At 46.3% G+C, this 13,582-nt stretch overlaps 1 protein-coding gene across 7 annotated transcripts in view; it reads left to right on the top strand.

The window, feature by feature from the left end:
• ARNT2 (aryl hydrocarbon receptor nuclear translocator 2) overlaps nucleotides 1-13,582 on the top strand; it is a 215,536-nt gene that overhangs the window by 66,241 nt on the left and 135,713 nt on the right. For all 7 annotated transcript variants that reach the window (XM_053593527.1, XM_053593533.1, XM_053593530.1 and 4 more), the window contains one exon: nucleotides 1,777-1,990. In XM_053593527.1, coding sequence (XP_053449502.1) covers nucleotides 1,777-1,990 — 214 coding nt within the window. The remainder of the gene's footprint in view (nucleotides 1-1,776; nucleotides 1,991-13,582) is intronic.

Raw genomic sequence — 13,582 nt, 5'->3', positions numbered from 1 at the left:
CACTGCATAAGATACAAGCTGGGAGTATGAGGAGACCTGCCCAGTGCAGCCCACCTCAGTGGAAGAGCTGTGGCTGATACGCGCCTAACCTCTGAAGTCCATGCACTTTACTGGTCATTTTCCTGGTGAACAGAGGCAGCTGGTTCTGGATTCAGGAAGTGAGCGAGGTGCTCCCAGAAGATGAGCATCAGAGAGGAGGGTGGGAGATGACAGGTCTGTGGTGAGGGTGCAACTCCTTCCCCTGTGACCTCCCACAGTTCTTGCAAACTGGGTGAAAACACGAGCACACAAGCTAAGTCATTCAGCCTCCATTTCCTCTCCTCCTGTGACAAAGAATTTTCTGCTTCTCCGGACATCCTGTCCCATATTTTTTTTCTTTTTACAGATCTTCTGTCGGGAAAATCTTCCCAATCCTGAAAATAAAAATGCTGACCTAGTCCTATGATCTAAGGAAGAATCTAGGAGAAGCTGAGCAGCAGAAGTGCACAGCAAGAGAAATGGGCAAAATAAACTTTCCCTTAAAAAAACGCTGTGCTATTTCCACCCTGGCTTCTCAGGCAGAGGATGTCAGACCCCCTCTCAGCCAAGCGCTTAGCACCACTTACCAGACTCCCCTGGTTCTGTTTACTAGCACATCAATGTTTTATAGTCCCAGACCTGACCCCCTGGGCCTGGGATTGAGAGCAGGGGTCCTTTGCCCCCACTCAGCTGGCTGGCAATAGGGAGTTCATGTGCAATTATGTTTGAACAAAGGGTTCCCAGCAAGAAATATTTGCCAACCAGAAGGTCACCTTTGCCCTTTGGGGTCTGGATAGTGTGTGAGGTGATTGGAGGGGAGGAGCTCGTGCCTAGCCCCTGCAGATACAGGGCACATTTCATCACAGAAAAGGGCCCCTTAGCTTTAAGTGAGCATTTCATGGGTGACTGCACTTGGGCCACCTTTAGGCACTAAAAACAAAAGATGTCTCATCCTAACAAAGTTGAATTTGCCTCATCCACGTGTCTCTGGAGATGATGGCAAGAGTTTCTGCTGCCCATGCCTTGATCCCAAGCAGTTTCCTTCCTGCCTTTAGTGACAGTCATGACCCTGGTGAATCAGTGTGACATCAGGGTTGGTGAGTCTTAGAGTTTCTCGCTGTAAAGTGATATGGATAATGCTATACACCTTGCCACTTCCTGGGCTTACTCGGAGAGTCTGGTGAGATGCTGGGCATGACAGTCAGCTCTGGGAGCCTGGCAGGCATGCAGGTGTAAGGGGATACTCTCATACCCCATGAGAGATGCAGCAGAGAAGAGGAACCAGACAAAGGACACAGGGTTCTTTTCCTCTCTCTACTCACCTTCTCCTTCTTCTTCTCTTCCTTCCATCCATACACTGTGTGCCAGACACACATGCTGTGCCCTCCTGGCCCAATGACATGACTCCAGTTTCAAAATGTGAGTGAAGCTGTTCATACCGTTAGCAAACCCACACCTTCTGGTGATCATTCATTGCTCTCCCATTCCTCCGGGCTGGAAATTTTCTCTCTTCCTAAGACAGGACTAGTTATGACAGGGCTAATAGTATTAAAAATAGCTATACCTTAGGGACAGTGAAAACTCTGTGCATTTTTCTAGCTAAAATAAGTTAGAATGTTCAGCTTTTAAAAAGCACTTGCTTCCCAAACTATTTATGTACCAGAATGAATATTTGAATAAAAGAAATTAAAGGTTGCTAATAAGAAACTTCCCTAGGTCTGTCAGGGTGTTGTGCTAATCATAAACTTTTCTTCCTAGGAATTAAAGCATCTCATCCTTGAAGCAGCTGATGGATTTCTGTTTGTAGTGGCAGCTGAGACTGGCCGAGTGATTTATGTGTCCGACTCTGTCACCCCTGTTCTGAACCAGCCCCAGTCAGAGTGGTTTGGAAGCACACTCTATGAACAAGTGCATCCGGATGACGTGGAGAAGCTGAGGGAGCAGCTGTGCACCTCGGAAAACTCAATGACAGGTCAGTGTGGCTCCCTTTATGAGCTGTTTGAGCCTTTTTTCAGAAAAAAAAATCTTTCAGTAAATAGAACAGGAAGCTGGAGTTCATTAAAAGCTGTGTAATGGTGACGGAATATATTTGATTTGGCTTGTGTGATGCATTTCTCTCTATAGCATTTTAAAAAGTCCACTTTTAATACATCTTTTTTTCTATATTTTACCTGTAATTAGTGTACATTGCCAGTAGGAGTTGCACATTAGTCTATCCATATGCTATGTGATTAGCTTTAACAGAAAGTGTGTAATTATTTGTGACCCTGATCACAGACATTCATTACCCAAGCTATAGTTACCTAAAATGTAATTTCTTACTGACACATTTAAATATAGTCAGTTCTACTCTAAAATAACATATATGTTCTTTAAAAAATCACTGCAGTATGCAAAATCATGCAATAAAATCTGAAGAGCTTGTGGGGTGAAAAGTGGGTTTGGAGTACAACACTTAATAATTTGTCAGATAAAAGCAAAAATAAGGGACCTCCGGAAGAGCTTCGCCAGGACCCGCCATCAGCACCCTCCTGGACCTCCGGAAGAGCTGCACTGGGACCTGTGATTGGCACCCTCCCAGACCCCAGTAAAAGCTGCGCCGGGACCCTCTCGGAACTCCAGAAGAGCTGCGCCGCTACCCGTGATCGACACCCTCCCGGACCCTGGTAAGAGCTGCACCAGGACCCTCCCAGACTCCGGTAACAGCTGTGCCCACCCGGACCCAGTAAGAGCTGTGCCGAGAACTGCTACCCCACCAGCTGGGCTTCCCCACGCCCTAACCAGGAACTCCGGGAGCCGCGCAACCCCGTGTCCTCCCTCCTATACTCTCCCTGCCTCACACTGCCTGCTCGTTTGGCCAGGGACTATGGTAGCCACGTGCCCTCTGGAGCCCCCCGCCACTGCGCGGAGCCCTTCTCCTGCCCAGAGACTGCTGGAGCCATGGGCCCTCTGTGCCAAAGTCACTGGGCACCAGGCACTCCCAGAACCATGTGCACCTCTCCATGCCCTGTTGCTGGATCTGGGGGTGTCATACTCCAGAGCTACTCCCACAACCAGAACTCCCTGGCTGAGGCAGCCCCCAGAAGACCTACACAGGGTCACTCCCTACAAAGATCTGGCAACAACAGAGTGATCCCCCTGGGGTCTAATCTCAGAGAGACACCACCCCAACTCTGAGGATGGCCAGAGGCAACGGTGAAAAACAATCATGAGACAAAATCAAAGGAAAAACTCTGGCAATATGAATAATCAGAGTAGATCAACTCCCCCAAGGAACAATGGGGCAGACACAGCACAAGATTCCATCACAAAAAAATAGCTGAGATGTCAAAAATCAAATTCAGAATCTGGATAGCAAATAAGATCGAATTAGAATTCCAAGCAGAAACCCAAAAGATGTCTCAAGAATTCAATGAATTCAAAGACCAAATGAGCAAAGATTCTGACACATTGAGACAAGAAATTGTAGCCCTCAAAGATCTGAGAAACACATTAGAATTCCTCAGTAACAGAATGGAGCAAGCAGAAGAAAGGATTTCTGACATCAAAAACAAAGCTTTTGAATGTTCCCAAACTCTCAGAGAGGATGAGAAATGGAGGGCAAAAACAGATCACTCTCTCAGAGAGCTCTGGGATAATTTGAAGACAACCAATATTCATCTTATAGGAATCCCCAAAAACGATAAAGTCGCTTCACAAGGCATAGAGTCTCTTTCCATGAGATTATGAAAGAGAACTTTCCAGACATGCCAAGAGATTCTGAATTTCAGATAGCTGACAATTTCAGAAGTCCAGCACAACTCAACCCGAATAAGACATCCCCTAGACACATCATAATCAATTTTACTAAAGTTAATGTGAAGGAGAAAATTCTGAAAGCAGCCAAACGAAAGAAAACCATTACCTACAAGGGGAAGAATATTAGAATAACTGCAGATCTCTCTGCTGAAACCTAGAAGAGGATGGTCATCGACTTTTAATATCCTGAAACAAAATAACTTTCAACCCAGGATCCTATACCCAGCTAAACTAAGTTTCATTTATGATGGAGAAACTAAATACTTTAATGACATTCACCTGTTGAAGAAATTTGCCACAACTAAACCAGCTCTCCAGGATATTCTCAGACCTATCCTCCATAAAGACCAGCATAATCCTCCACCGCGAAAGTAAACCCACCCAGAAAATTTTGATCAAATTCCCACTTCCACAGTCACAAAAGGATTAAAAATGTCCACTGGACTCTCGAAAGGCTTATCAATATTCTCAATTAATGTGAAAGGTTTAAATTGTCCTCTAAAGAGGCATAGGTTGGCTGACTGGATACAAAAACTCAAGCCAGACATCTGCTGCATACAAGAATCTCATCTTACATTAAAAGACAAATATAGACTCAAGGTGAAGGGATGGTCATCTATACTCCAGGCAAATGGAAAGCAGAAAAAAGCAGGCCTTGCAATCCTATTTGCAGATTCAATAGGGTTTAAACCAACCAAAATAAGAAGGATAAGGATGGATACTTCATATTTGTTAAAGGTAATACTCAAGATGATGAGATTTCAATTATTAATATTTATGCAACCAACCAGAACGCACCTCAATTTATAAGAGAAACTCTAACAGACGTGAGCAACTCGATTTCCTCCAGTTCCATAGTAGTTAGAGATTTTAACACCCCTTTAGCAGTGCTGGATTGATCCTCCGAAAAGCAGCTAAACAAAGAAATCTTAGATTTAAACTTAACCATTCAACATCTGGACTTAACAGACACCTACAGAACATTTCATCCCAACAAAACTGAATACACGTCCTTCTCATCAGCCCACGGATCATACTCCAAATTGACCACATCCTAGGCCACAAATCTCACCTCAGCAAATTAAAAAAAAATCGAAATTATTCCTTGCATCTTCTTAGACCATCATGGAATAAAAGTTGAACTCAATAACAACAGGAATCTGCATACCCATACAAGAACATGGAAGCTCAATAACCTTATGCTGAAGGATAGACGAGATTAAGAAGGAAATCACCAAATTTTTGGAACAAAACAACAATCAAGACACAAATTATCAGAACCTCTGGGATACTGCAAAGGCAGTCCTGAGAGGGAAATTTATAGCACTGCAAGCCTTCCTCAAGAAAATGGAAAGAGAGGAAGTTAGTAACTTAATGGGACATCTCAAGCAACTGGAGAAGGAAGAACATTCTGACCTCAAACCCAGCAGAAGAAAAGAAATAACCAAAATCAGAGCAGAATTAAATGAAATTGAAAACAAAAGAATTATACAATAGATCAATAAATCCAAAAGTTGGTTTTTTGAAAAGGTCAATAAAATAGATAAACCTTTGACCAACCTAACCAAGAAAAAAAGAGTAAGATCTCTAATTTCATCAATCAGAAATGATAAAGATGAAATAACAACAGACTCCTCAGAAATTCAAAAAATCCTTAATGAATATTACAAGAAACTTTAGTCTCAGAAATATGAAAATCTGAAAGAAATTGACCAATACTTAGAAGTACGCCACCTACCATAACTTAGCCAGAACAAAGTGGAAATGTTGAACAGGACTATATCAAGTTCTGAAATAGCATCAACTATACAAAATCTCCCTAAAAAGAAAAGCCTAGGAACAGATGGCTTTACGTCAGAATTCTAACAAACCTTTAAAGAAGAACTAGTACCTATATTACTAAGCCTCTTCCAAAATATAGAAAAAGAAGGAATACTACCCAACACATTCTACGAAGCAAACATCACCTTGATCCCTAAACCAGGGAAAGACCCAACAAGAAAAGAAAATTATAGACCAATATCACTAATGAATATTGATGCAAAAATACTCAATAAGATCCTAACAAACAGAATCCAGCAACACATCAAAAAAATTATACACCATGACCAAGTAGGATTTATCCCAGGCTCTCAAGGCTGGTTCAATATACGTAAATACATAAATGTAATTCAGCACATAAACAAACTAAAAAATAAAGACCATATGATTCTCTCAATTGATGCAGAAAAAGCTTTTGATAATATCCAGCATCCCTTCATGATCAGAACACTTAATAAAATTGGTATAGAAGGGACATTTCTTAAACTAATAGAGGCCACCTACAGCAAACCCACAGCCAATATCGTATTGAATGGAGTTAAATTGAAATCATTTCCACTTAGATCAGGAACCAGGCAAGGTTGCCCATTGTCTCCATTGCTCTTTAACATTGTAATGGAAATTTTAGCCATTGCAATTAGGGAAGAAAAGGCAATCAAGGGTATCCACATAGGGTCAAAAGAGATCAAACTTTCACTCTTCACAGATGACATGATTGTATATCTGGAAAACACTAGGGATTCTACTACAAAACTTTTAGAAGTGATCAAGGAATATAGCAATGTCTCAGGCTACAAAATCAACACCCATAAATCTGTAGCCTTTACATATACCAACAGTAGCCAAGCCGAAAAAACAGTCAAGGACTCTATTCCTTTCACAGTAGTGCCAAAGAAGATGAAATATTTGGGAGTTTATCTAACAAAGGACGTGAAAGATCTCTATAAAGAGAACTATGAACCTTTAAGAAAAGAAATAGCTGAAGATGTTAACAAATGGAAAAGCATACCATGCTCATGGCTGGGAAGAATCAACATCATTAAAATGTCTATACTACCCAAAGCAATATACAATTTTTTATATATAAAAAATCAAGTGAGGAGAGTCACGTGAAGTCAGAGTTTTGACACCTGGTGGGGATAAGCGTGGTGGGCTAAGGGGGCTAACAGATGTCCGGGCGTGTGTGAGTTTTGTGTGTTCCTCTGTGGCTTGGTTCAGCTGGGCAGTTTTCTGTGTTTCTCTAGTATTCGTTTTTTCCAGATAAGCAGACACCAATTCATATTACGCTCAGACTGTTCCCTAATACAAGTATATCAATCACATTGGAACAAATTTACTTTTCAAAACAAGAGTTATGCCGAGGTACTTGCATTCTTCTATACAGCAGATGTGTTGTGCCGTGTCATCCTCCCTGACCACATGTGAGACGCTGGGTCCTCTGTGGTAACAAACTCGGTTCTCTGCATGGAGTAGACCTTTCTTCAGCGCCTTGCTCATTCCATCAGCCCCACGGCTGTAACAAAATCCCATAAACTAGATGGCTTTTAAACAGCAGAAATATACTCCTCATTGTTCTAGAGACGAGGCAGTCTGAGATCAAGGCACCAGCAGGTGTAGTGTCTGGGGAGGACCCACTTTCGGATTCATAGGCAGTGCCTTGCTGTGTCCTCACATGGTGTGGGGCTAGCTGGCTCTTTGGGGTACCTTTTGTGAGAGCACCTTCCAATAGCATCCACATTGGCTGACAGGATTTCAAACATTAATTAGGGGAAATATGAGCATGCAGTCCCTTGCATCCAAGATCAGAATGTCAGCAGTCTGGTTTCTGCTGAGGCCTCTGTCCTTGCTGCAGGTAGCCTTCTTATTGTGTCCTCCTGTGGACTTTCCTCTCTGCCCATAGTCCTTGTGTCTATGCCTCTTCTTACGAGGACACCAGTCGTACTGACTAGATATCTATTAGCCCACATAGGTGGCCTCATTTAACCGTAACAACTTCTTTCCCAGTCCTATCTCCAAATACGGTCACATTCTGAGGGACTGGGAGTCAGGACTTCAGCAAATGAATTTGGGAGGCAGCAGGGGCAGGGGGGAGACACGTTTCCACCCCCAATATTTATGATAAGAATGAATCAGATGTTGTCAAAAGTGACAGAAGTCCAGCTGTCTCTGAACGATAATAGTAATTTTCTCTGTGCTGTGATCAAGTATGCCTAAAAGGAGGAAGGGGATAGAGAATGAAGGTGTAAGGACAGGCTCTGTGTCCCCAGCAGTGATATCTGGTGAGCTTGTAGAGCAGCGATGCCAGAACGGACGCAGGAGACTTGTTGAGCTGCCCCACTCCCTGGGCTGAGTTAGCAAGTTCCACATGGAAATTATGCAGAACATACCTTATAAAGTTAATCTCTGGGAGGGACATGAAAGGGACCACAAACCAACCAGGAAATGTTGGCTTGGCAGCTGAAATTATCTCCTCTGGAAAGAGCTGTCATTCCCCAGACTTCTGCATTTGACCACAGGATGTGGCTTTTGGGAAGGTCAGGAGACCCTGCCATGGCAGATGTCAGGGAAGTGACAACAAAGGGAAGAGGGAGGTCGGGCTTTGGTCAAGGGTGCACCCAACTGGCTCACCAAAGTTGGGTGGACGTTTCTGTCCATAGAAAATTTTTTTTCTTTTTTTGAGACAGAGTCTCAAGCTGTTGCCCTCGGTAGAGTGCTGTGGGGTCATAGCTCACAGCAACCTCCAACTCTTGGGCTCAAGCGATCCTCTTGTCTCAGTTTTTCTATTTTTTTGTAGAAATGGGGTCTTTTTTTGTTGTTATTGTTCTTGTTGTCGCTCAGGCTGCTCTCGAACCAGTGAGCTCAAGCAATCTACCTGCCTGCCTTGGCCTCCCAGAGTGCTAGAATTACAGGCATAAGCCACTGTGTCCAGCCTGTCCAAGAGAATCTCGATGTGTCTGGCAGAGTTTAAAGAGGCCATGTAAACACATTTAGACAGAAATGCCCTTGGACCGGAGGCTGGGTGGTGGCCCAGGCAGCCAGAGCAGGTGCAGTGGAGGGAGTCCTCCAGGATGGCAGAGCACACCTGGTGAAGGGTGCATAGCTGGGCCCTTGAGTTCTGCTCCCAGTGGGGCTCCTCTTGTGGAGGACCTAGAGGTGCTAGAGAAGGGGCTTGTCATCTTAGGGTAGGAAGGAGGAAAAGTTCTCTCTCAGAACACCAGAGTGTGTGCTGTGATTCTCCCAGAACATACCACATACAAGCTTGCTGGCCTGGTGGGGAGACCTTGGAAGAGCTCCCTGCAGCAACGCTGCCCCTCAGGCCGGCCTTGGGGTTTCCTGGTGCTCAGGCCAGCTGGGAACTAGGCTTCATATGTAACCTACCCAAGTGTGGGGCTGATAGAACTTCTATTACAAAGCCTCAACATGACTCCATGACTTCCAAGACAGAGCAATACCAGCACAGGACTGCAGTGTCTCAGATGGTGGCCGTGGTGAAGTTCTTTGTTGAATTAAATTCTTCCCTAGCTGGAGAGGTGATGGCAAAGAGTGGGTAAGAAGATACATAAAGTCTTCCTCGAAACATAATGGGATGGTGTGAGCCAATGCAGTGATTTGTCTGTGAATAAAAACTAGGTTTTATCGATGTCAAGAGAGATTGGGGGAGCCCTCACCTTGCAACGGCAGTGTCACAGTAGAGAAAGTGCTGGAAAGGGCGTTGAGACCCCGGTTCTGGTTCTGGTTTTCACTTTGTGGTCTCTCGGCAAGTTTCTTTGTTCTCTGACTCTCACACTCCTTACCTTAGCCCAGCAAATGTTTAAGGCTCTTTCTGGCTTTGCATGCTCAAGGCCCCAGTACAGGATTTAATCCACCAGGTAGGAAATGGTGGGAGTTGGATGGGAACAGAGGGACCAGAAGCTGTGCAGGAACCACAGAGAAACCAGTCCCAAGGCTTAGGGCCACCCACTCTTGCCCCTGCCAGGCCTGTTCCCAGACCCTCCATCCCCCAGCAACACTCATGGGAAGAGAGGCAGTACCAGCCTGGGGGCTCCAGGCTGTGCAGAAAGTGTGTCCCTTCTCCAGGACTCGGATGGGCAGCAGGGTGAGGTGTCCCTTGCTGAGGTGTCTTTCCTGTGGCCCACAGGCAGAGGAGCCCCACTCTCTCAACACTTCTTTTGACAGGCAGGAGACAGGGATCTGTTGTCTCAAACCAGATACACACCTGGGAATCTGCATGAGCAATGCCTGGGTTGGGGGGCGGGGCTGAACTTTCTCTTTGTGGGGGTGATCAGGATGCCAAGGACTGAGGATTCAGACAGTCAGAGACCTAATTAGGGAAGCCGTGTCTTCCAGAGATCTCTGTGTTTCCAGAGAAGAGAAACCATGAAGCCAGCCTGGGTTCAAGTGACAGCAAACCACCTCCAACTGGCTTGAGTGAAAAAGGAATTTATAGAGAGAGGCACGTTGGCTGCCGGTGTAGGGGGATGCAGGTGCTGAACCGCTTCCCCCAAAACAGACTCGGCAGGCTTTATTTGTGGATTGCATATTGGCAGGTTCGCCTACCAGCCAAGACTATGAGATTGTCAGCCCCCAAACTGACAGCCTTGGAGCTTTTGTGGTCACTTGTGGAGGGGCACAGAGTGGCGAAAGCTTTGACTTGCCTGAAGTGCACATTTCCAACTGAGGTCGAGCAGAGTATCCTTTTCATGATCCATTTGGGGCCACTACATTTTTGGGTTTTTTTGTGCTTTTTGTTGGTACTTTTGCTTTTTGTTGGTGTTTTCCAGCATAGCTGGGGTGCTGCCCAGCATCTCTGAGTACAGGGCAGCTGCCATGTGCCTCATGGAGGAGACAGGTGCATGGGACAGGCATCATAGGGCTATGAGTTCCACGTGAGTGAATGAACAATATAATGCGTCTTTAAACAGAAACACATGTAAAATGAGATTAGGTACTAATGTGTTGACAAGAACGTTATAACCAGAGGTCTGCAGTCCCCTATTTCCCGGAGAAGCAATGGCTCCGTTTTGCTAATTCAGTGTTCGCAGTAACTCTATCGACAGAACGACATCGAATATTGAGAATCAGCCGTATCTCATTCTCTCTCTTCCCTCTCTGGGAGGGGTTGATTTTCCTCATAGATGACAAAAGTGTTTCCTAGCAGCTCCTGCTTGTCCCTCACCACCTGCACAGCACTAGTGGAAACAGAGTGCCTCCCTGCAATGGTTCTAACAAGTAGTCCATGCTGGTCTCCACTCAGTGTGGTCCACCTGCCCTGTCCTGACCAATCCTGATGGCCAGGGAGACTGTGAGCCAGGGTGTGAGGTCATTCTCTCCCTGGGGATGCTAGGGAGGTTGGGGTTAGGAAGGGTGAGCAGAAGGAGGAGCTGCTGCCAGGCACGGAGGAGGGCAGGGGCCTGAAAGTTGTGGTGGAGAGGCTGCACAAGTAATGACTGGGTATCTGAGTGGCTGGGCCCAGCTCTCAGATACCCACAATGGGGAGGGAGGGGAGCTGAGGAGAGGCCCAGGGCAACCCAGGTGACAGCAGAGCCTCTGACTGCAACTGGATATACCCGAGGGGTTCAGTGCAGAGGGCAAGCTGGGAACAGCAGGAAAATGCTCTGTAGGGCCGCCCAGGGAGCGTAGTGTGAGCAGATTCTCCTCTGTGCCTTCTGGTGGCCTTTCCCAAGTTCCCCCTTGTGGCTGCTGAACTCTGGAAAACCTTGATCCTGGTGAGCAAAAACAGGAGGCGCCTTGTAGGTGACCTCAGATGCTGCACGGGGCAGGAAGAGCTCTGCTTCTGGGCCTGGAGCAGATGTGAAGGAGGATAACCACGGACTCTTCAGGACAAGGCTTGCTTGGCTCATTTCCCCTGTATTGTGCTTGTGCCGCTCTGTTTCTGCCCCGCTCTTCCTGCGTTTGGAGAACTGGGTCAGCGTTTTGGTTCAGTATAGGCTAAACTTTAAAATAGAGCCTCCTACGGTGGAAGGAGGTGCAGCTAAGGCTGAGTCAGTTCCGCCCTTCCTTCTCTCTGTCTCTCGCTCTCTCTCCTTTCTCTTCTTCTTCTTCTTATCCAGTCACTCTTAGTTTACTTTTTTATCCATCCATTCAGTTAATGCCCATTTTGCAGCTCTGTGGAAGGGCACCTGGGATGCAGCTCACCTCATGATCGGCCTCTCCTCCCCCTTCACCTTCAAGAGTTCCCAGCCGCTGCTGAGTGAATGAATCCCCATTTTCCAAATGTTCAGCCCAAATTCTTTGTGATAATTTGTGGAGAACCCAAGGGATACTGCTGGAAAATCCCTGTGCATGATTCACATGTCCCAATCAACTGCGATTAAGCTTTCCTATCTCCCTGAGAGCTTCAGCGAAGTCCAGGGATACTTTCAGCCTTGGATCACAGGGTCTGGCCAGGCCAAGGTCTGGGCACAGATAGCAGCTCTCGAGAGCAGGCCTCCACGGAGCCATTGGCAGCCGGCTCTGCAGCTCTGCTCATGGGCCTTTCATCAGGCTATGTTTCCGTGAGAATTTAAAGATGGTGCAGGCACTTAAGAGTCTTCCTGCCTGTCTGGGAGAGAGCACGCTTGAGAGGCACTGGACATAGGCTGCTTCTGTTTTCTCCTTCAGCCCTGACAGTGAGATATCAGTGACTGTAACAAATTCTTTGACATTCTTCTAATACTTTTACCTACTTCAGTGGGCATCAACCTTGGCTGCCCATTAGCTTCTGTGACCTCACAAGAGCCACAAATACACTTGCCCAGGGTTTGGAGAGGAGGCTGGGCACTGGGGTTTCACTACAGCTTCTGGGTGATTCTGGTGCACAGGAAGGCTGAGAACATTGGTCCTCTGGCTTATGGTGGTCCTGTGCCTGGGGGTTTTGACCCTGTTTTGTAAGTAAGGAGCACAAGACTTGGTGTCCCTGTGAGGTTCCCAGGGGCACACAGCTGCGGGAAAGTAGGGCTCATGGTCAACACAGGTGAAGCTTTTTGCCTTTGGGGAAATCTAGATACCAAAAAGCCACAAAGCCGTGGCTTGGCCCCGTGTCCCTGCAGCATCAGGAGCCAAGCTAGTCACAGATGCTCAATCTAAGGCTTTGGGGACCCCAGTTCATGGAGGGAGAAGGTAAGGGTGGCATTCAGAGTTCAGGATATGTGAGTGGTAAATGGTGTCAGAGACCCAAGACTGAGGCAGCTAGCTACCTCAGGGGCTTCTTGTGTGTGGTCTGGCATGGTGGCTGTCCAGGTGTGGACCCTGGACCAGTTGCATGAACATCACTAGTGAGCTGGCTAGAAATGCAGGTTCTCCCCGCTGAATTAGAAGCTCTGGGGGCCCAGGGATTTGCATTTCTACCCAGCTTCCAGGTCCTGGTGATGCACACTAAGGTTTGAGAACCATTGACACAGGGAAACCAACCTGGAACTTCATGTCAACTCCTCTGGATTGAGTCCACCTTTTTTCTTGACCTTGTCAAGCTTTTTTTTTTTTTTTTTTTTTTTTGTAGAGACAGAGTTTCACTTTATGGCCCTTGGTAGAGTGCCATGGCATCATACAGCTCACAGCAACCTCCAACTCCTGGGCTTAAGCGATTCTCTTGCCTCAGCCTCCTGAGTAGCTGGGACTACAGGCACCTGCCACAACACCTGGCTATTTTTTTGTTGCAGTTCGGCCGGGGCCGGGTTTGAACCCGCCACCCTTGGTATATGGGGCCAGGGCCTCACCGACTGAGCCACAGGTGCCGCCCTTGTCAAGCTTATTGATCTTTGAGTTTTACTCTCTTCCTTAAAAAGATGGAGGGTGTGTGCCTTTGTGAGATGTCTCATTAATTACAAAACTCCATACCTGTGTTTATTTATGCTTGCAAGGATCTGGGAAGTGTGCTCTGTGGACCAGCAGCACCTGCATCTCCCAGGAGCTTCTAAGAGGTACAGAATTGCAAGCCCCATCCCAG

The sequence above is a fragment of the Nycticebus coucang genome, chromosome 6 (assembly GCF_027406575.1).
Source record: "Nycticebus coucang isolate mNycCou1 chromosome 6, mNycCou1.pri, whole genome shotgun sequence".
Taxonomy (NCBI): Eukaryota; Metazoa; Chordata; class Mammalia; order Primates; family Lorisidae; genus Nycticebus; species Nycticebus coucang.
Note: the sequence above shows the minus strand (reverse complement) of the source record. Positions and strands in the feature narration are given on the sequence as shown.